General features: G+C 45.3%; 1 protein-coding gene across 2 annotated transcripts; it reads left to right on the top strand.

Annotated features, from left to right (window-relative positions):
- The first annotated feature begins 1,472 nt into the window (after window positions 1–1,472).
- On the top strand, window positions 1,473–22,578 carry KCNS2 (potassium voltage-gated channel modifier subfamily S member 2). Of its 2 annotated transcripts, none has more exons than XM_042835675.1 (3): window positions 1,473–1,635; window positions 7,368–7,456; window positions 20,967–22,578. In XM_042835675.1, the coding sequence occupies exon 3, from the start codon at window positions 21,004–21,006 to the stop codon at window positions 22,435–22,437; it is 1,434 nt and encodes a 477-aa protein (XP_042691609.1). In that variant the 5' UTR covers window positions 1,473–1,635; window positions 7,368–7,456; window positions 20,967–21,003; the 3' UTR covers window positions 22,438–22,578. The 2 variants fall into 2 exon arrangements, with proteins under 2 accessions (XP_042691609.1, XP_042691617.1); XM_042835683.1 differs by lacking the exon at window positions 1,473–1,635 and adding an exon at window positions 3,995–4,071.
- The last annotated feature ends 786 nt before the right edge of the window (window positions 22,579–23,364 follow it).

Here is a 23,364-nt window from a genome sequence, read left to right as displayed (position 1 = left end):
AAGTGTTGGCAAGTCATTTTTACACTCCCAAATGATCCTTTGGGATATTTTCCAGGCAGAATTGTGCATTTCTTCCCACAGGTGCTTTCCCAACTTGAGGTCCAGTGTAAGGGTACAGGAGCTGAGAGAGGTCATGTCTCTTCAGAAAGCAGAGAATAAGAAAGCAGATAATGAAATAGCAGAGGAAAAGGAGAGTACTAAAAGGATTGAACTCTGCCCCAAAAATAAAGAGCAAGAAGAAATTGGCAAGATGTTGAGATATCTTTTTCATGGAAGTTTAAGATGTTTAATTTGCATGTCTCAGCACTAATAGCATTCAGAGAAGCAAAGTGTCCAGCAGTGGAATGGAAACCTGACACAGCATTTCTCTCTGTTACTTTATCATGGATCAATGATGTTAATCCCCATGAGATTATCTTTCCCACAAGATGAGTCCCCTAATTGCCTCCTGTGCACCAGCATGTATGGCTGAGCCATGGCAGCATCCTGCCAGGGAGTGCCAATGGTAAGAGATGAGCTGCAACACCTCCTGTTCCCTAATCCTGCCTTCAGAGGCCAGGTTGCAGTGGTCGTATTGCAGGTTATACTGCAATGCAGAAGGGATGCTGACTCTGCTGGAGATGACATTCCAACCACTTGAATCTCCTTCCTGCCTCCACTGTCTCTGATCAGTCACAATTTTTTTCTCAGAATTTGTAAATGACAATCTAATTCCTCTTGCTACAAATTCAAGACCTTCCTAAGCAGGCAGAGTATTTGGGAGGCAATTAGAGACAACACAGAATAATCACTAACTGGTCATCACGACCCATATTTTACGGTTTTAAGGGATTGAGTTAGTAAATACTCATACAATGGGATTAGTGCATTCAGTAAACACTGAGGAGCAAAGGGAAATTTTGTGCTGGTGGAGCACAACTTATGTTACCAGTGATGGTGCATTTGCTTAACACCAGCATGAAAATCATCCCAAAAAGTTAATTAAGATTAATTTTTGCCCCCCAAAAATGCAATCACTCCTTTCTTATTGATTTAGAAAACCAAAAGATGAAGGGAATAAAGAGCTAGCCTACAGCCAATCCTGAGTAAAGCCTCAGCTACAAAACATGTCGTGAAAAATGAATGTAAGTTGGCTGGGAAATGAGTGCTGTCACAGAGATTGAACGCAGGCTGTGTGTCCATAAACAAAGAGGGATGAAAGATAAATATAAAGAGCTGATGGGAAAGTATCTGGGGCATGGATTGGTTGTGGGGAGGGGAGGGAGAGAGGGCTAGAAATCTGCTCTAAGTCTGGTTTTATTTAATGTCTATCTACGATCTGGAAGGAAGCAGTAAACACCACATTCATTCAATTTATATTTGATGTAATGACTCGTATGAATTAGAGGGGTGTTGTGTAAACCAATGGGGACAGACACAAAACACAAAGAAACCTAGACAGGCTGGAAATAACAAAGTGAGAGCCAAGTGGATGGGCAAAAGACAACAATCTGCAGGAGGAATCACAGCCTAAAGTGCAGATATGAAGCGGAGAAATGTGCTTAAAGAAGGGAGACAGAAGGTCCTAATAATGGCTGAGTCCAGCAAACTGGCTGTGAGCTTGTGGAACAGAGTCATCCCAAAGGAAGACAGAGGGTAAGTATCTGGACCTATTGATTTATGAGGAATTAAGTCAATGAGATGAGTTTGGCTGCATGACAGCTGAGCAAAGAGATCAGAGTGTGCCGAGGCGTTAATGCTGAGACAATCTGCCGGAGGTGAGGAACCACCCCGGGGACTTCTATCTACTTGGACAGTGTAAACACCACAAAGGAGGAGGAGGACTGATTTACGGTGTGGGGAGGAACGAGGGTCAGAAACAAGGTAAAAGAAATATAGGCTGGTTTAGCAACAGGGTGAGCCGTGTTACCCTGTGAAACAGCTACCTGTGAAAGGGTCTGACATTTCTTCTTTCTGAATCCCTTAAAGCTAGACTGCAGAAAGACACAAGAGAGAACAGGTTTTTGTCTTTAAGGGGATGAACTGAATGAGTATACAGGATAATGACAGTCAGGGTGACCATAGTCCAGATTTGTCTGCTAATACATTTAATATGCTGTAAAATTCTAAGAAGAGGTGAGCTTTTCCATCCCCTCAACTGCCCACGCAGCATAGTTGCCTGGGAGGCATAAGCTGTAAAACCAGGGTACTGCTACTAAGAACACAAGGATGAGAGAGAGGCCAAGAAGCTGCCAGAAGGTACCACTCAGGAAAAAGTATCAGGGACCTTGACATGTCACAGCTCAGGGGCTGGAGCATTCACTGGGGACATCAGAGACCTGAGCTCATTCCCCTTTTCACCGTGCTGAATATGAACCCACACCTCACAGCCCTCAGGGGAGTCCTAACCATTCAGCCTAGCAGAAGGAGTGGTGGTTGCCATCCATCCTGTTGATGCTTCTACTCCTTGTATCACCTCAAGGGTTTACTATGTTGCATGATGACGAATGAATATGATATTCTCACCATGCAGTAAGTAGACCACAGGTTTGGCTTGCAGTCCTGAGAAAACACACTTCATCATTCCTCAGAAGTGATTGCTCTAAAGTACGGTTAGAGTAAGACTTTCACGCAGTCTTTTCTCCAGGAGAAGGGAGGAGACATGATAAAACTTCAAGAGAAAAAAAGAGGGTGGCAGAGCAGACTATTAACTACCAAGCTGGCTGCTCTGCACAGTACGGATTTGTATGGCTCTGGAAGAAGGACCAGAAGCAGATGATTAGGAGGAACTTGGCTGACAGGCATGCAGATGGCTCAGGAATTTAGGCAGTCTGAGGGTGAAGTGAAAAGGGCAAAGGAATTCTGAATTTGGTTATGCAGTAGGTTAATCTGGCACTAATATCTTACAGGATCATTGTTTTAAGGCATTAAACCTCTTATGTGCACCACAGGAATGTTCAGAATACGCTGGAAAATTACCGTTCATTTAGATAAGTCCTTTCCTCAGACAAGAAGCTATAATGCGTTGTAAAAATGAGATCTCATGCACTGGGGTGAAGGTAAGGAGAAGAGAAAAATGAAAGAAGAAATGCATTGAAAATCATGTTTTCAGCTGTGAGACACTGGGAACGGAGTTCCAGCTGTCTGGAGAAGATAAGGACAAAAGTGAAAACGAGGAGCATTTTAATATATCACTGGTGACAGAAGCATTAGACTTGGCAACAAGCTGTATTTCCTTACTTAGACAAATAATGTTTTTGAAAAACTACACAAGGATGAAAGTAAATATCCAAAAAAAAAAAACCAAACCAATTATGCCTTGCTGCAGGGGGCTGGGAAGGGACCCAAACTCCCAATTCTTGGAGCAAGGGAGGAGTCCCACCGTACACACTCGTGAAAGATGTTCAAACATCAAGTAATTCTACTTTGAGTCTACTTATTATACATGAGTAAAACAGCTGCCTTCAAGCTTAATGAACAAATAGCTACCCAGTACCTTCATTTCCCAGGAGGATTTGCTTGTGCTCTCTGCACACTGCAGCTAGAGTCACCAAATAGGGCAATGGCAACTTCTGGGGGTCGTCTAGTCAATCCATGCTCAAAGCAGGATCACTTGCCCAGTGTCACATCCCAGTAGGTTTAAATATCTCCAAGGATGGAGATTCCATAACATCTTTGTGCCAGTACTCAACCACCTTTGTATGCACCAAAGAAGCTTTTTCTCGGTGGAATTTTCCATTTTCCAGTTTGTACTCTGTGCCTCTGGTCCTTTCACTGGGCATCACTGAGAAAAGGCTGTTGCCATCTTTACAGCCCTCTCTCAGATATCTATGCACATTGAAGAGCTTCCTCTTCCAGGCTGAACAGTGCCATCTCTCTCAGTGCATCCCCATACATCAGATACTTGAGTTCTTTAAACACCTCCAAGGTTCTTCACTGGACATGTTCTGCTACCTCCATTGGAGTATGTATTGGAGCCCAGAGCTGAACACAGCCCTCCAGATATGTCCCACGTGCCGCAGAGAAACCTCCCACTCCCCTGGCAAGCAGGATAGGAGCTTTCAGACAGCTACTGGAAAAGACTTCTTAATGGTGAGGAAAGTGAAGCAATGGAAAATTATGCAAGGAGACTATGAAAAGCCTGTCACTTCAACAAGTGCCTGAGAGGAACATATTAGGCCTAGAAGATCCTGATGTCAGGCAGGGGAGTGAATTAAATGAACTTCCAAAGCTTTTGCCATGGTTCTCAGCTAATTCACTATATGTAAATTGTGGCATCAGTATTTGAAAAAAAATCCTGTTATTCTAAGAATGGCGCCTAATCATCTGACACAGCGCTGAAAGACAGCTACTTATTTCCAAAGGACATTTTATGCTCTTCTCCTCTGCAGGATCCTGGAGTTCTGCAAACACTGATCATTTATCTTTGCAGGGCTCCTGAAGAAAGGGAGGGAATATGAACTTCCACGTTTACTCATGGCAGCTAAGGTGTAAAGAAATAGAAGTCAAAATTATTGAAAGAAACCATAACCACGGTTTCTCATTTCAGATGCTTAAGAATGCTGTTTCATCACTGTGCTTTTTTTCAGGATCTACAATATATCTTCAAAGCACATTTTCCATAATAGTGACTATTCACCAGGTTCCAGCTGTCAGGGTTTCCAGAAGAGCAATTACCATCTGTGAAAAGTTCTGAGTTAAGTGAGCAGCCCATCATTTCATAGGAATGATGTTCAAGATAATAACAACAAAATCCATAATAGCAACAAAATCCAATACCAGGACAACACTCAGTTTCCCAAACCACAGTACAATCCTTTCCTATCTTGAAATCCTCCACCGTCACCCTCCAAATTCCACAGTTTCTGAATGAGGTAACCATGATTCATCCCACAGCAGGTCCATCCTGTGCAGTGAAGAAAAACCACAAAAGAAAAACAGACTGTGGTGGTCATACAATTAGAAACTGCATGACAGTGCGCACAGTGGACCTGAATTATGGCAGCTTCAGTTCTGGCTTTCTCTGTCTTGGCTTGACAGTTAAGGTGTTCTTTTCTTATGGGTTTATTTTTTTACAGTTTCAAATAATTCCTTAGGTTTTTACAAAAGCGAACTGGAAAGATAAATTCCTTGCATGGAACCAGCTGATCCACAGCTGGGTAAACAGCAGAATTGGAACTCTTACATCCTCTGCACATTTCAGCAGATCTACGGAGATCTGCTGGCAGAGTTGCTAATAACAACACATTAAATACTGTCTTCAGATGGCATTTACATTTGCATATCTTCAGATGTGGTTTAAACATTCCAGAAGGAAACAACGGTACGTTCTCTTTTCTTGAAAAAAGGTATTCCTCAAGCAGACTTTTAACTCCTTCTGCCACTTCCGCTTCATTCCCTCAGGTTTTGTTATTTTTATAGCATAACAGCATGCTAACTATCCCCTAGTTCTAATAAAGTCACATTGTTAAAAGTAGATCACCTGGCTACATCTGTCTGCGCTGAAGCCTGGCACAAATAACCCATGCTGAATAGGAAATTTATTCCTGAAGCTGTGCAAAGTTCCTGTGCTGATTTCTGAACCTAATGTAAAACCAAAAGCATAGATTTCAGTTCTGATCTTCCACACGTTTTGTGTACATACAACTACTCTGAGTCCTGCATAGTTGTTTCCAGATAACTAACACCAGTGAGGACACTAGCAAGTAAAAATAGGTTTATATAAACGCATTTTATCATTTAAATATGGCCGGTTTCTCGTTTTAAAAGATCAAGCATGATCTAATACTTGTATCTACACATGAAGGCTTGGTTAATTTATTCTTGGCAATGTCTCTTGCCCCAATAAAAGTTATCATAGGAGCACTAATCAAACAATTAGGTTTGAAGTACCTCTGATTGTTTAATAAATTCAGACCTGTATACAAATGGGTCTTCCACTGAACAAGCCTGACGCGTTTCTCTGCAGATGAAAAGAGGCTGAGGCTTGATGTATCGCATTTAGGATGTAGAGGCAAGAATCACAGAATCAATCATCCAAAATAAATGATATTATTATTAATAACACTCAGAAGCCATGTGAAAGAAGACAAGATGAAAGCATGTGTTTAAACATGTGTTATCCCAAATGTGTTTGGGATATTTTACATACAGTTCACTGTCCACTGATACACACACATTGGTGTGTATCTCGGCTAGCTAGCAGTTACAAAAGCACAGCAAAGCACTACACTGGGAATCCAGAACATATAAGAGAAAGAAAGAGCATATTTTTGCCATGATCAGTGCTACTTACAACTCCAGTGATTTACAGCATAAGGAACACTAGGCTTTTACACATTCTTTCTTTCTAATAACTGGGCAAAATCCCCAAATGACACAACTCTGAAGGAGATCTTTGAGCCACGTTGAGGACTCATGTATCCCATGAAACAGCAATGGCAGGCAAGCGGGCTCTAATGTGATCTCTTTAATAAGATTCAGTGATATGGCAGGAACACCAACCCTTGACCAGCACATCCTGTTAGTACTTGAATCACACCTACTTGCTCTTATGCCCTCATATGATAGCCATGCTATATATCAGTGTGCACCTCTTTGTAACTACACACACTCCAGTTTTGTTGCTCCACTAATGATGCTTGATCTGTAATTTATACCCATTGTTTGCTCAACAAAAGAACATAACGTGCCTAAGCGCCAAGAGGGCTAACATCTACCTGATACGCTGAAATGATCAGCTCACTACCATCTGCACTAATGTGTACTTGAGATTTTATAATTGAATTTCACAGAATCACATACTGGCTGAGGCTGGCAGGCACCTCTGGCAGGCACCTCTGCCCAAAGCAGGGTCAGGTCGCCCAGGAGCATGGTCCAGTTTTGAGTATTTGCAAGGATGGATACTCAGAGCCTCTGCAGGCAGCCTGTGCCAGTGATCAATCCATCTTTCTTTGTAAAGATGATTTCTTTTTTTGTTTTCTTCAGTCTTAATGGAATTTCCTGTATTTCACTTTGCCCATTGCCATGTCTGGTTCAACCATCTTCACCCAATTTATGCACATAGCTGAGATCCTCCTGAGCCTGCTCTCCCCCTTGGCTGAGCAGCCCCTGCTCTCTCAACCACTGTTCCCATGTCAGATGCTGCAGTCCACTGAACATCTCAATGGCCCTTCACTGGACTGGCTTCAGTAATGCCCATGTCTCTTGTACTGCAGAGCCCAGTTCTGCTTGTCTGTTTCCCCTTGGAAGACATTGCTGTGCTATTCTATTTTGCACCATCCTATTCCATATTCTCATTCTGCATCCATTCATACACAGAATGAATACTTTCCACTTTGGGAAACAGTTAGCCTCGTTCACCTGTTTACTCTTTAATTCTTTCACAGGTAGAGATTTGGATGTCCTTCTGAAAATCACCAGATGACATATATTCCCTTGGAAAAGAGGAGAACAAAGCAACATATCCGCACTGAAGGTAGGCCTTCCAGCTACTTCTAGTTGATCTGAAGTTAGTGGTCACAGCAGAGGGGTCACATACATTTATTTCACTATAGAATGGCAACTACAGGACAGTTGGGAATGCATTATGCTATCAACATACACAGTATATTAACATACACTGAAGTCTTGCCTGGTCTTATGCTTTCATCATTCAAAAGAGCCAGCTATTGTGAAAAGGCCTTCCTGCTGGATAATCCCATGTTCATTTGGCAATGTAGGCAAGCCCTTCATGTCTTATTCCTTCTTCTGACCTATGCTTCAGGGCCAACCTCCAGGAAAATCCTGTGTCCTGCACAGAGAAGCCTCACCACTCTTGTCCCTCCATCTTTCCACGGTTGCGTCTCTGATATAAATCTACCCAGATTAACACAGGAATTTAGTGAGAAGAATTGGATATGTAGATAAGAGAAATTTTCCTGGCTTTGTTATTTGGCTACGCTGCAGTAAGAATACCTATCTAGAAAGCGTTTCCTGTTACTAAAGGCATCGTTGAGGAATGTTTAATTCTTAGCAGAACTTGTTCTACACAAACCGGATGATATAAATAAATAAACCATGAAATGTTCAGAGAAGACAAATCACCAGTCCATCAAAATGCCTGGTAAGTTAGTTCAACAGAATGGACTACGGGCATGTTCAATGAATCATCATCACCAAGAGTAAATAAATTCAGATGAAGTAAAACTTGATTGAATCATGTTGAAGTTTGGCACTTAACAAAATAGATCAGTCCGAAGTCTCGCATTAGGAACACATAATCTCTTAAGATTTATGAGTGTTGTTGCACACCACATATGTTTCTAGGTTACTGTTTGCTGTGTTGAGAACTGGATGCTCTCAGTGTGCAATGATTTGCTTGCTTTTACGTATTTTAAGCTCCAAGAAACCATTCTCCTTGCTCCCCTCTTTGGGGTACAGAGTAAACTTCTACAGTAGTAGACTTCCTGCTTTCTTCCTCTCCTCTAGACAAATTCCCAGTTTCTCAGAGGCAGTTTTTGGTTCCATCTGATTATTCAGAGCTGTTTGCTGACACATCTGTAACACGTTGTGAAATAGCCAGAACATAAATGGACTGCAAGCTGAACTCAGTCACTTGGGTTCAGTCATTGGAAAGAATCCTCAGCTTTTTAAATTTGGTAACACAATCTTCACACACTGGCCATACTATTAATCTCTATTGGTAGCCGTGTAATAGGAACAACATATGTCCATGGAAATCTTTTAAATAACAAATCAAGACAAGAAGTAACTTTTAATAAATAGTTACTTTCGTTCAGCATTTATATTGTGGCAATGTCCAGAGGTCGCAATCAAGTTGGAAATCCAGATGTGCTGACTGCTATGGAGATGGGGCAAATATAAAATTTGAAGCAATTTAAAAAAAAAAAAAATTAAAAATTATAACCATTTGCAAATCTGATGTCAAGTTCTCATTTAGTATAATAGCACACAAACCCCAAATATCTTTGCATGTAAGGTTTTTATTGTGCTACAAATACTGTCTGAGAATAGAGTTACTATTATCAGTCTTATTATACCAAGCAATGTAATATGCAGTTCAAGTACCAGACTAACACTGTGGGGGACAGGACTCACTTTTCAGCCTGGAATAGAAATCATATTTTACAGAATGCTTGAAAGAACCAACTAGGATTTACAGTGAGCGTTACGGGTTGTGGGTTGACATTGTCAGAAGCTGATATTTATAACCTGAGTGTCATCACATAGGCAACAAAGTCTCACGTCTTTATTCAAGCAGCAGTGCGCCTATTTGTCTGGAAATACTGATCCTTCTCCATACTCTCAAACCACATCTAGCTGAAGGACATTATCTATTCAGTATTTAAAGGGGAACTATAAGAAAGAAGGGAACAGTCTCTTTAGCAGAGAGTTGTGGTAGGACAAGGATAAATGGTTTTAAACTGGAAGAGGGGAGATTTAGATTAGATGTAAGAAGGAAGTTTTTTCCGTTAGATGGCACTGGAACAGATTGCCCAGAGAGGTTGTGATGCCCCACCCCTGGATATATTCAGCACCAGGCTGGATGGGGCTCTGAGCAACCTGCTGTAGCTGTAGGTGTCCCTGTTCATCAAGGGGAGTTAGACCAGGTGGCCTTTAAATGTTCCTTCCAACTCAAACAATTCTTTGATTCTATAATCCTATGGTTCCATGGAGTGACAGGGGGCCCAAAGCTCTGTCCCAAGAGGACACAGTTAGAATATAACATGCTGAATTTTAAGTATGTTCAGTAGGAGTCAAAAAGTGCACTCATTATAAGTAGTTTTACTGCTATAGAAACAAACAAAAATTCAGGAAAGATTAAGTTTGAACCAAAGTCTTGTCCAAAAGGTTAAGAAATACTGCGTACAATAAACAGTGCATACATACACACACATATACATAGATGAATACACACTAATGCTATTTCTTACATCACGACTCCACTCTAAAATAAGCTGAGTTTCTTGTGAAACACAGAAGTTATACTCCCTGAAGGAAACTTGCCCCTCAGTTAGCCTTTAAATCAACTCCCAGCAATACTGAGAATGGAGAGCAGAATCTCACTGCTGCTCTCCCTACTGCCATGCCTTGGCTGGCTGAGGTAATCTCAACACACATTTTGTTCAAGGAACAGCAGAGGAACAATCTGCAAACATGAATCTGTGTCAAATTCTGTCTGGAAAATATGGCATAAGGTGGGATGTCCCAAAGCAAACATGGCCACTGCATGCACTTGGCAGGGGACATAGGGAAAAGTGGGTGGAAGAACAAGGGACAGTGGAGCAAATTGCAAGGAAAGATGAACCCTTGTAAGGGTGGAACAAGGACTGCTGCATCTCAGACAGCTCTTATTTCCAGGCACAGCAGCAATACATCTGCTGTACTTGTGGCAGATTGTGTGAGTCACAAATAGGATTTCACAGTCAGCAGCAAACTTGTGAGCCATAAAACCCACTCCCTTCAATTACAAAGTGATCACCTCACGGAGATGCTGTAAGGCTTGATCAACTGATATTTATAGAGCACTTTGAGATCCTTGGATGAAAGTCACTATAAAAAGCTACAGATTTTTCATAGCGTTCATAGGCCACCTGCTCAGACCAGAAGCATTCACTTTTAGCATCGCTTGAGCCAGCTACCAATCTGATACCTCCACGGGAATTTCCTAAAACAGATGTGGCTGTCACATTTAATCTCTCTCTTACTAGGAACTCTGAGAAAAAGAACTCCTGGAAAAGGAAATAAAACAAATTGCATTAAAACTGATGGCGAGAAGAAGCCCCGTAATTCTGTTCTCACAACTCATGGATTCTCCATCTGTACCTTTCAGAAAGCTGCCATAGTGACTAACTCCACTGGCTTCACAAATTAGACCTGACCTAGATTCGCTGAAATCTTTGTTCAGCAGCTGGTTAGTGTAATATCCTGACTGCAGCAAAGTTCAGAATTGTTCTACAAAGCAGTGGGTTGAAAAGAAAAACAAACAAAATGGAATGCATGTTCCCTGTGCTCACAACATGCTGGCCAGCACTCCTCTTTATACCCAATGAATGTCAGAGAGTGGAATGATGAGGTTTAAATGGCTGCCATGTTCTCATGGATCCGTAGTATGCTCTTGAAAAAAGATGACTGTATTATTTCAGCTCTCAGTCTTTATTAACAAAAGAACAAACCCCAGGAGACTGAGGAAAGGCATGATTCTGAAGACCAGAATTGGTTCTAATTAAGCATGTCGTTAAACGCTTTGCAGAATTAAGATTAAAAAATGTGAAGTTTAAAATCCTGTTAGCTAAGGATAGAACAGTTCACGGTCTTTTTTATGAACTGATCTGAACCATATGAAACTCTTCAGAGCATGGATCAGGACTGGCATCCCTTCAGAATAAGGTTTCCCGTGATGTTTTGGACTTTCTACGTTGTGTGTAGAAACTGAGCACAGATGTCCTAACATGTTTCAGAGACTGAAAGCCTTTTGTTCCATGATAACAGTGGGAAACATCAATTAGAATCTTATTTAGTGATCTGGTTTGGTGCGTTTTGAGGGATGATTTCTTTTTCTTTTTGAGTTGGCTTGTTCCTATTTCAAATACAATCCAAAAAATACCAAAGTGAATTCAAAGGAAATGTCCTCTTGATCCTTCATCCACCAGTGAGAGATTTTTTAACAACCAGAATGTGTTCGGAAAGATGTCAGAATGCGCAAACTCCCAATCACACCCTCAGTCGGTCACGTCAGACCTCTGAGATAAATTACAGCCCAGGCTGCATTGGAGATACCTTTCAGGAAGGGCACTATTGCTGCTCAGAGATGAGCTGTTGCTGCAAACAGCTCATTATCATTATTGAAGGGGTGGAGGATGCTGTCCCAAAATAGTGACATAAGCATTAAGCACGCTATGGAAAAGTTCTTAAATTCCATTTGCTGTGTGGGCAGTTATTACAGAATAGAAATTTAAAGTTGATTATCTGTTTTCCACTGAGCAGAATTTTCTTTTTTGTTTTTTTTTCCAAAAAAATATCTGTACAAATCACAGTAAGGCTCTGTGAGGCAGAAATTTTTTCTCTTTGTGTTTTTAGTTTATCTCTAGAAGAGGAGAAACTGCTAAAGGCAATTCTCCATTAGAGAAACATATCCTGTTGGATGATGGTAATGGTTACTTATAGCCTAATCAGTGCCCTTCCAGACTATGTGCTACAGGCAGCCCAAGGAGAAAGATCTGTCCTAAATTGCCAGATGGCAAATTTTGCACATGATGGTCTATGAGGCAATGTTACTTGGTCCAAGAGACACAAACTGGGAGAGAGTTCTCACCTGTCCTGGGGAACTTCAGGAAACTGATTGCCATGATAAGCCTTTCACTCCTTTCCTCGGGCAATACCAGGCAGTGTGGATGTAACTGAGCTGAGATCCTTTCATGCAGCTACTCCCTCAGCCACACAGGGACCCTCAGCTTTCTCACTGCCAGGCTGACTCTAGTGGCAAATTTTGCTCTTCTTCTAGTGGAGTAACTGGTGCAGCTGAAGTGGAGACTGAAGAACTGTGAACTCTGAAGACTCTGATGTACCACCTAAATACATTGTAAGAAGTATTAAGATAAAGGCTATATTGTCAAGTGGCTTCATAAAGACCAGACACTGCTGTTACTGTATGCAGAAGCTGAGAGCCATGTGTAGTATATAGGAAAAAATAATTTTTAGTTCTGCTCTGAGATGCACAAACCAGAGAATTATTAAGGTTGGAAAAGACCACTAAGATCATGTACTCCAACATCAACCCACCCCCCAAAATGCTCACTACTCAGTGCCACATCTACATGTTTCTTGAACACCTGCAGGGACAGTGACTCCACCACTTCCCTGGGCAGCCTATGCCAGTGTATCACCACTCTTTCTGAGAAGAAATTCTTCCTAATAACCAACCTGAACCTGCCCTGGTGCAACTTAAGGCCGTTACCTCTCATCCTATCACTGTTGCGGGGAGAAGAGGCCGACCTTCATCTCTCCACAACCTCCTTTCAGGTCACTGAAGAGAGTGATAAACTCTCCCTTGAGCATCCTCTTCTACAAACTGAACGATCCCAGTTCCCTCAGCCACTCCTCTGATGTGGGAGGCAAAAAGTACTGTGGAGTCCCTGATGGTCTTCTGTGATCAGAGCTGGACTCAAGACTTAGTTAGTTCCTAAAAATCCTTCAACCCAGATCTCTATGATCTCTACTTCAGATGGGGCAGGTCTCATGGGAGGGTGTATGATAAGTAGTGTGACTGTGCTGTTGGGAGGAATTGGGCACTCGTCAGAAATTGATCCAAAGAACTGGGAGAAGGAGCTACTAGCAGCAGAAGCAGCTTTGGGGCTGTTAGAAAAATGATCCAAAAAGCTCCTGGGGGTACTTGTGGATGGCAAGCTGGACATGAGGCAGCAAAGTGCACTCACAGCCCAGAAAGCCAACTGTATCCTGGGCTGTATCAAAAGAAGTGTGGCCAGCAGGGTGATGGAGGTGATCCTGCCCCTCTGTTCTGCGCTGGTGAGACCTCAGCCAGAGTACTGCATCCAGATCATAGAATCATGCAATCATAGAATTGCTCAGGTTGGAAAAGACCTTAAAGATCATCAGGTCCAACCACAACTAACCATACTACCCTCCACTAAATCGTCTCCCTGAGAAAATAATGTCCCTGAGATGTGGAGTCCTCTGTACAGGAGAGACATAGAGCTGTTGGAGCGCATCCAGAGAAGGTCACAGAAATGACACAAGGGATGGAACGCCTCTCCTATGAGGACAGGCTGAGAGAGCTGGGGCTGTTCAGCCGGGAGAAGGCTTTGTGGAGACCTGAGAGTGGGATTTCAGTATCTAAAGGGGAGCTACAGGAAAGAAGGGTACAGATTCTTTAGCAGGGTCTGTGGTGATAGAATAATGGGAAATGGCTTCAAACTCAGAGAGGGGAGATTTAGTTTAGATGTAAGGAAAAAGTCTTTTACAGTGAGGGTGGTGAAGCATAGGAACAGGTTGCCCAGAGGTGTGGTTGATGTCCTGGGTCCCAGGAGAATTCAGGTGAGGCTGGATCAGGCCCTGGGCAAACTGATCTAACTGCATGTCCCTGTTCATTGCAGGGGAGTTGGACTAGATGGCCTTGTAAGGTCACTTTTAAGGATTCTTTGATTCTACAATTCTAATATCAGTGTTGTTAATATTTGAAATATTAACAATTGGATGAGGCTCCCATAACTCCACACTCACAGAAAAAGAGTCAAGAATTGAAAAGAAGGAGACAATCCTGATACCTATGGCAGGAAAGGATAACCACGCTGGAGATGTCCCACCATTCCAGCACCAAACAAGCCTGACCTGAAGCTCACTGAACTATATACAGAGCTGTGTGAGGAGCTGCATGGCCCTGGGCTGCTTCAGGGTGCTGGGAGAGCTGGTGTGATTGGGTCAGTTCACTGGAGAGGTTTCTCCTGCCCTCCCACATGCTGCTTTCATAATCAACATCAGTTTTCCACCTACAGTGAAACAGATTTCATTTTGGAGAGGTTTTCTCATAGTTGTGCTTTTGGAGTAAATTGTTTGCAAGTAAGGACTGCTCTCCCTGATTTTGTTCAGCTTGTTTTCTTTTTTCAAGATGGAGATTCCTACACCACAAGTATATACATATATATATAAACAAGAAATGATCTCAAATATTCTTGCTGTATTAAAGTGCTTTTTCCCACAGGCTTAGAACAAGTCACATTTTCACCACCTTCTTCAAATCTGAACAGAAAAAAAGAATGGAGGCAGAACATGCTGCTGTATGTAAGCTTGAGGCATGTTCTCAGTGAGAGCAAATCATCTGAGAGTATACCACAAATAGGGACATGCACAGGGGGTCTGTGCTGTTGCTGGATTTCCTCTGTCTTTATCTTCTGTATATATATATATATGCCTGAGAAGTGTAAGAAATGAAATGTGAGGGTAGGTTCCAAATGCAGGTGAAATGGCCTTCATACACTCCAGGTTATCTGGCTGACAGCACAGAACTAGGCTTTGCAGTCACTTTAAAGCCAACAGCCATAACCTGCATCCAAACAGGATTCTCTTTCTCCTCATTTCCATTTAGCCCAGTATCAAAGAAGTTGTGCCCACTGCTGACAGCACAGGTGTCACAGGGAAGGCAGCAGCTGGACAGCATTAGCTCATCATCTTAAATCCAAATTGCACTCCTGAAAACCCTTCTTCCCCATTGCTCTAAAACCCCAAAGCACAGCCATGCACCTCCTATAACATAGAGCACCTGCAGTGCAGACACCTACACCCAAGATAGGTGTTGGTTGTATATCTACTAGCAACCAGTGTGGCTCATTTAGAGCAGCTCGTTAAGGTGGAACACCTGTTGCATGCTGTAGGTGATTTAAAGGTTATATTGTCTGGCTGTAGGCTGGGAACTGAATGCCCATTTTTGCTGGTATGCATTAGATATGCTCTTGCAGCTCAGCTTGTGCACTGTTTTTACCTAGAAAGAATCCGGGTCTCAGCCTCAATGTAAACCAAGTCACAGTATTGGAGTTGGTCATCCCAAGTGGAATGCTCATGAAGGAGACCCACTGCAAGCTTCTCCAAAATTAGTCAGAGGAGTCCGTAGGGCTGGCTCATCTGACCCATCTCAGACACCAGTGTTCAGTAGGGTACAAAAGGCTGAAATTCTACAGTCTGTACTACATGGGAGCCAAACACAGAATGATCCTTTCTTGCACTCCATGACTCTGCAATATGATGATTTACTCAAGGAAGACAGTGCTGCCCACAGGGCTTGCAAAGGTAATTACCATCATTGTGTCCCTTGCAGCAGAGCACCAGGTGCAGTGGTGGCTGAGCAGGTCAGTTCAGCACAGACAGCAGTCCTCACAGCAAAGCTGCACTGCTCACACAACCGGTGCGCTGCCAGTAAGTGGGATGTGCCCCTCTGTGGAGTCACTGTCTGGTGAAACTCCTTCCCCTGTTTCAAGCTGCAAATGCCACAACTGACAGAGAGCCTTTGCCTCCCATGAAATCAGGCATGTGAGGCAGAATACTTATATACAGAGCAGGTTCACAAGCAAATGGCACTGCTGTTTGCCTGGGGCTGAAGGAGGCACGACATCCTTCTTTCCAGCGGAGCTTGAAGGTCCCACATCTGGGCTGGCCTCAGAATCACAGAATCACAGAATGGCCCAGGTTGGAAGGGACCTCAAGGATCATGAATCTCCAACCGCTCTGCCACATGCAGGGCCACCAACCTCCCCATTTAATGCTAGACCAGGTTGCCCAGGGTCCCATCCAACCTGACCTTGAACACCTCCACGGATAGGGCAGCCTGTTCCAGCACCTTACCACTCTCATAGTGAAGAATTTCCCCCTGCCATCCAACCTAAATCTTCCCTCCCTCAACTAAAAACCATTCCCCTCGGCTTTCTCAGTTGGCAAAAGCTGGCCATGGGCGGCTGTGAACCGTGGGAGCTTGTTGGTGGGAAGGTAAAGGTGAGGTGCTTTGGCACCAGCCCTCTGTAGCACCTCCCATTAGTCAGGTTCTGTCCAATTCTGGCAGTGCTAAGATCCCTTCTATAAACATCCAGAGAGGGAAGTAGGCTTTCTGAATTTGTTTAAATTCATTGTCAACTTATTCATTCCTTTTTGACTTGGCAATATTCTGCAGTAGACCTTTTCCAGTATTTAAATGAGCATTATCTGCAAAAATATTTTTGTTCTTTTGAACACATGCACCAGCTGGCCACAGTCAGCGGTCGTGGTAGTAAGAATGTTGTCAGGAAAGCTTTGCTCCCAGCTGCCTGTGAGACTTTGCAAAGAAAAACAGATCGTATCTATCGATCTTAAACTAACACATTAAGACTCTGGGATTTTCCAACCCATCTGGTGCAAAAGGAAGCGGTCAGCACGAATGTGAGTTTGAGTCTGGCTCCAGCCAAAGGGGGACCTTCCAGTAAGCGTTACGTGCAGACTTTCCACCTCCAGCCTAATGAGGTTTGTGGCCTCAACTCCAAAGCGAGCCTACCCACCAGTGGAAGTGCTGATTAAACCACTGAGCTGGGTCCAATCTCCTCATTTAGATCCTATTCAATATTTCATTAATGCTGCAGATGCAGCACTAGCAGAAGCAAATTCACTTCTCCCAAAGCTGGCGAGGCTCTGCAGACACCGGTGCCGCATCCTCATCAGTGTGGGTGGGTGTTGTGTGGGCCAGTGCACCCAGGTGGCCGCTTCTGACACCTGGCAACAAACTCCCATCCTCTTGCAGTTCGGGTCATAGGGCTCTGGCCATGGGAAGCACACTCTAGCTGGTATGCATTCAAGGCCAGGCAGCTGCATGTAGTCCGGGTCATTAGATACCACTGGCACCTTCTCATGCTCCTTAATTAACATGGTGCCATGTGAACCAACAGAACTAACTCTGTATCTTTCACACGGTCTCGGAGTCACAAGCACAGCCAGCACACCCCGTGTAATGTTGCCCTAAAGTGATATTAGTCACCCATCTACCTCCCACTCCAACAGGCAATTCCCTAACAGCAGAAAAATGCCCTGTCTGATTCCCTCTGGCAGACCAAAGCGGCTCGTTTCCCCTGGATTCCACCACTGTGGGGGTGTCTGCAGCAATGTGCCCTGTGCTCACCATCAGAAAATGCAAAAGCGCTGTTTCTGTGATCATGCGTCCATGGAGCAGAATGATGCCTTGCAGAAACATTCAGATGAGTTTTGGATTAGTACCTTGGGCACTAGAGGCATTTTAACCTTATTAGGACAATGCTCTGGCTGAAGCAATTAGCCCTAATTACAGGAGCAGTTATATTGGACTTGGAGGAGTTGTATTCTCGTAGCTACATGTTTTGCACTTTGAGTTATCTCTGCAGAAATTCCACTGTGTCCTCTGATGAGAAAATGCATAAAGATCCCAGGTTAGAGAGTGACCAGTGACCCTTCCAGGGTAAAGATAACAGAAATGGATAAATCCAATTTCCAAAATGAATATGAGGCTGCCTATGATTTCTTCTTAGACAAGCAGTTTAACAGGAAAGGAAAATCTTCTAAGTGTATCTCCACTTCGTTTCTTTCAAAGCAGCATTAGGGGGAAAAAAAATCTAATTTAAGAATAGGAAAGAAAAGTAATGAAATATACATCTTCCACAAATTTGCAGTGTTCCAAGCCCCTGCTTGGGTATCCAGGATGGTGCAGAGCTGGTAAAAGCACATTGCCTGATGCACTGTCAGCTGCAGCTCACCGTTCCTCACTATGACACCGAGAAACGTGTTAATTTTGTTTTGTCCTCATTTTGAGTGAGAAATCAAAGCAGAGATGTTCGGTGACGTAGCCAAGCCCTGAGGATTATGGGGGGATCTCCAGAAGAAAGCCCAGCAGGGGTGTCCACAGCCTTTGTCCTGCCATCCCTGCCCCAAGCAACAGGAAGAGCATCTCCAGGACTACGTCCATCAGCCCCAAGAAAATGAGGCTGCAACGGGCTGCCACAGGAGCTGCTCTGGAGTTGGGAAACACAAGGGGTCCATAAGGCAAAGGGAGGCTGTAGGACAGCCTTCCTCCAATGCCCTTGCAGCAGGAAAGCTGAGCAAGAGCAAGCCTCAAGGGGATTATTCAGTCTGGAGAAGAGGAGGCTCAGTGGTGACCTTACCGCACTCTACAAATGCCTGACAGGAGGTTGTGGCAAGGTGGGGGTCGGTCTCTTCTCCCATGTAATTAGTGATAGGACTAGAGGGAACAGCCTCAAGTTGCACCCAGGGAGATTCAGGCTGGATATTAGGAAATACTTGTCCGAGAGAGTGATCAGGTGCTGGAATGGGCTGCTCAGGGAGGTGGTGGAGCCGCTGTCCCTGGAAGTATTCAAGAAACATTTAGATATTGTACTGAGGGACATGGCTTAGTGGGGAATATTGTTGATAGGTTAACAGTTGAACTGGATGATCTTAGAGGTCTTTTTCAACCTTGGTGATTCTATGATTCTATGATTCTAAGAGCACCTGGAGGAAGAAACACACTCAGGTGCTGCAGGGCTGTGGCCCATGAGCAGCGCTAGAGGTGTCCCAGGAGGTGCAGGGGCTCCAACCACACAACAACAGCACTGGTGGGACCTGAGCCTTGAGAACAGAAGACTGAGAGGTGCCTGATCCAGGTCTATAGATGTCTAAGAAAGATGTTGGGGGGCAGAATGGCGAGGCCGGACTCTTTTCAGTGGTGAGTGGAGACAGGACAAGGGGAAATGGCTGGAAACTGCAGCATAGGAAGTTCTGCACAAATGTGCGCAAGAACTTCTTTACAGTGAGGTGACGGAGCACTGGAACAGGCTGCCCAGGGAGGTGGTGGAGTCTCCTTCTCTGGAGATGTTCAAGACCTGCCTGGATGCCTACCTGTACAACCTGGTGTAGGGAACCTGCTTTGGCAGGGGGGTTGGACTCGATGATCTCTGGAGGTCCCTTCCAACCCCCACAATTCTGTGATTCTGTGATTCTGATGGGGTGCTCACAGCACCTTGCTGGGATGTCTGAGCAGCACCTGAAGACCCGGCCGCTGGCAGGCACCAGGGCTTATTTATTGCAGGGCTGTATTAAGGAATGACTCAGGGTGGAAGGGATATGAAAGGTCTTCTAATTCCAGCCCACTGCCGTGAGCAGGGTAGCCCGAGGGTCCGAGGAGCAAACTGCGGGTGATGCGCAGGGCTGCGGAGGCTGGGGGCTGGCGGAAGCAGGAGAGGAGCACCACCGCCCCGCATCACCCCTGCAGCCCTGAAAGGTGCGGAGCCTCCCGCGGCCGGGAGCGGGTCGGGCGGGCAGTGACGGGGCTGGCAGGCGGGCGGTGAGCTCCCGGCCTGGGTGTGCCGTGCCGTGCGCTGCCGCCGCCCCCGAGCGCCGCCGGCGCGGCACCTCCCGCGGGAACCTCGGCCTCGTGTCGGGCTCGGAGGGAGGAGGGAGATCGCCTCGCAGCGCGGGCGAAGGAGCTGCCGTCGGCAGCCCCGCAGTTAGCCCTCATCCCGCACCCGAGGTCGGACCCTGCGACCCTCCGGGCGGCCGGACAGGTGCGCTGCCACCAGGACGGCGTAGGGGAGCCCGGAGCCCGCTGCCCGTCGGCAGCGGGTGGGGTCTCCGGACGGACCGGCTCTGCGGATCTCCCCTCCCGGCGGGAGAGGCGTCCCGAGGCGGGCGGGGAGCCACCGCCTCCCGGTGCGCGGGGGCAGCAGCTCCACCAGACCCCCCCGCCGCTGCCCCGCGCCGCCCCCCGCAGGCGGCGGAGCTCGGAGGGGAGCGCGGCCCCGCGGGGGTCGTCGCCATGACGAGCGCGTGTGCCGCCGGCCGCCGCCGCCGCTGAGCCGCCGCTGAGCCGCCGCTGTCCCTTCAGCACCGCGGCCCGCAGGCAGCGGAGCGAGGCGGCGGCACGGCCACAGGCAGCGGGGATGGCGGCGCGGAGCCGGCGGCCGGCCGGGCGTTGAGAGCAGGTAGGGGAGAGCCGCCCGAGGAAGGGTCCTGGGGAGGGGGGAGAGGACCGGGAGGATGGAGGGCTGGGGGTGGGATGGAGGGAAGGGAAGCGGGGAGCCGGCGGGGAGAGGTGGGAGAAGAGGTACGGCTGGAACAAAGGAGCAGCAGCGGTGTGTGCGGTAGGGAGGGGGAGAGAGAAGAGGGGAAAGGGAGAAAGGGAGGGAAAGGGCAGAGGGAGAGATAAGGGGAGAAAATAAAAGGAAGAAGAGAGATGGAGAGAGAAATGAGAGTGAAAGAGCAGAGAGAAAAAAGAAAGAAAGAGAAAGGAATAGAGAAAGGAAGAATGATAGAAAAGGAGAGAAAGGAAAAGAGAAAGAGAGAGACAAAGAGAAGCAACGAAGGAAGGGAAGGAGGAAGAAAGAAAGAAGGAAGAAAAGAAAGAAAAAGAAAATGAGAATGTCAGTAGGTGAACAGTCTTCGGATTTGCCCACTCTGCTGATGTGCTGATGCTTTGTGCAATTGCATTCTAGGCTTTTATTTCCTACACACCTTTGGAAGGAGGTCACTATGACAGGGCAGAGCCTGAAGGCTTTATCTGAGGCGAATTTTGAAGACAATGAGATCAGCATCAACGTTGGAGGTTTTAAGAAAAAGATGAGGTCCAACACATTATTGAGGTTCCCAGAGACCAGACTGGGCAAACTGCTGAGCTGTCACTCGAAGGAATCGATCCTGGAGCTCTGCGATGACTATGATGACACCAAGAATGAGTTTTATTTTGACAGGAACCCTGAGCTCTTCCCCTACGTGCTCCACTTTTACAACACTGGCAAGCTCCATGTGATGGGCGAGCTCTGCGTTTTTTCTTTCAGCCAGGAGATTGAGTACTGGGGAATCAATGAGTTCTTTATAGACTCATGCTGCAGCTACAGCTACCACGGGAGGAAAATGGAGCCAGACCAAGAGAAATGGGAGGAACAAAGTGACCAGGAAAGTACCACATCTTCCTTTGATGAGATCTTGGCATTCTATAACGATGCCTCTAAATTTGACAAACAGCCCTTTGGAAACATCAGAAGGCAGCTCTGGCTTGCTTTGGATAACCCTGGCTACTCAGTCTTGAGCCGAATCTTCAGTGTGCTCTCCATCATGGTGGTGCTGGGCTCCATTGTGACCATGTGCCTGAACAGCCTCTCAGATTTCCAGATCATTGACAGCAGCGGGACCCCCGAGGAAGACCCTCGCTTTGAAATCGTGGAGCACTTTGGTATTGCATGGTTCACTTTTGAACTGGTGGCGAGATTTGCAGTAGCTCCTGACTTTTTAAAGTTTTTCCAGCATGCCCTGAATTTGATTGACCTAATGTCTATCCTACCATTTTATATTACCTTAATTGTCAACTTGGTGGTGGAAAGTAGTCCGACCTTGGCAAATTTAGGCAGGGTTGCACAAGTCCTGAGGCTCATGAGGATCTTTCGCATCTTAAAGCTTGCCAGGCACTCAACGGGTCTTAGGTCCCTTGGAGCCACCCTGAAGTACAGCTACAGAGAGGTAGGGCTCCTTTTACTCTACCTCTCTGTTGGCATCTCCATTTTCTCAGTAGTGGCCTACACCATTGAAAAAGAAGAGAACGAGGGGTTAGCCACCATCCCTGCTTGCTGGTGGTGGGCCACTGTTAGCATGACCACAGTGGGCTACGGGGACGTTGTGCCGGGGAGCACTGCTGGCAAGCTGACGGCATCTGCATGCATCCTAGCCGGCATCCTGGTGGTAGTGCTTCCCATTACACTGATCTTCAATAAATTCTCCCACTTTTATAGGCGTCAGAAGCAGTTAGAGAGTGCCATGAGGAGCTGTGATTTTGGTGATGGCATGAAAGAAGTTCCATCGGTCAACTTAAGGGACTACTATGCCTATAAAGTGAAATCCCTTATGGCTAGCCTTACAAATATGAGCAGGAGTACTCCCAGTGAGCTGAGCCTGAATGATTCACTGCATTAGTGTACAAGTCTGACAGCAGTTTGCATGAGAGCTATCAAGAGCTGTGTTTATAAATGTTTTCCTATTTGTCATCCTTTTTTTTTTTTTTTTTTTTTTTTTTTCTTTAGAGGGTAATGTTGCTGACACTGCACTAACTTTGCACTTGAGAAACAAAAGAAATTTATATTCTGAGTTGACAGTTTGCACATTCTCATCCTGTTGCATAGGCACTGAATGCTGACTTTTCCATCTGAATATTTCCATTCCCCTGACATTAGTGCTAGCAGTATAGTGATGATTTGTTACTTCGTGCATTTCCTCATTTGAGCAAAGAAATGAACATACCCAAGTGGAATAAAAATTCTCAGCTGTGAAACTAATGATGAACAAAGCACCCACCACCTAAAGCGGTATTTGTAGCAGTTCAGGACCATCTCAAGACAGACATAGGACTTCCAGTGCATTTCACAACTGTTTTCAAAAAAATCACCTGGGAATCATTGACAAGGGACAACTCTTCTCCATCTTTCTGACTGGCAATTTCAATCGTCACATGTCTGAAAGCACCTCCAAGCTTCATATTTCAATGGAAGCTGGGTTATTCTTAAGCACGTGTTAAAAACTGGGTGTTCTTGTTTGGAAATGTTATGTCCAGTAATATTTTTTTAGAAGTTCCTCAGCATAGGTCTACCTCTATTTCCATGACGAGGTCAGTTTCTAGCCCTCCAGAGAAGCCCAGCCTCATTTCTGGTGGCTGTGTGTTCCAAGGCTGCACTGCCACAAGCAACTTGAGGTATGGAGGCCATGGAGGAGTCTCAGGTTCCTGCTTTCGGAGGGCACGTGCACACAGAGTGGTTCCAGTGAAGATATTCTGTATTTCAGTCCATCTAAATGGTTCTGAGATTAGGCACACAAAGATGTGGGTTTTCAGCGATTAGAAGCTCCAGT

This window comes from Centrocercus urophasianus, unplaced genomic scaffold (assembly GCF_019232065.1).
Source record: "Centrocercus urophasianus isolate 14NV4802_14NV808 unplaced genomic scaffold, USGS_Curo_1.0 seq_11, whole genome shotgun sequence".
NCBI lineage: Eukaryota > Metazoa > Chordata > Aves > Galliformes > Phasianidae > Centrocercus > Centrocercus urophasianus.
The sequence above is the reverse complement of the archived record's forward strand: the minus strand, read 5'-3'. Positions and strand labels throughout refer to the sequence as shown.

Excerpts from the sequence above, each read along its gene's own strand:
- KCNS2 (XM_042835675.1), top strand. The coding sequence starts at position 21,004 with ATGACAGGGCAGAGCCTGAAGGCTTTATCTGAGGCGAATTTTGAAGAC.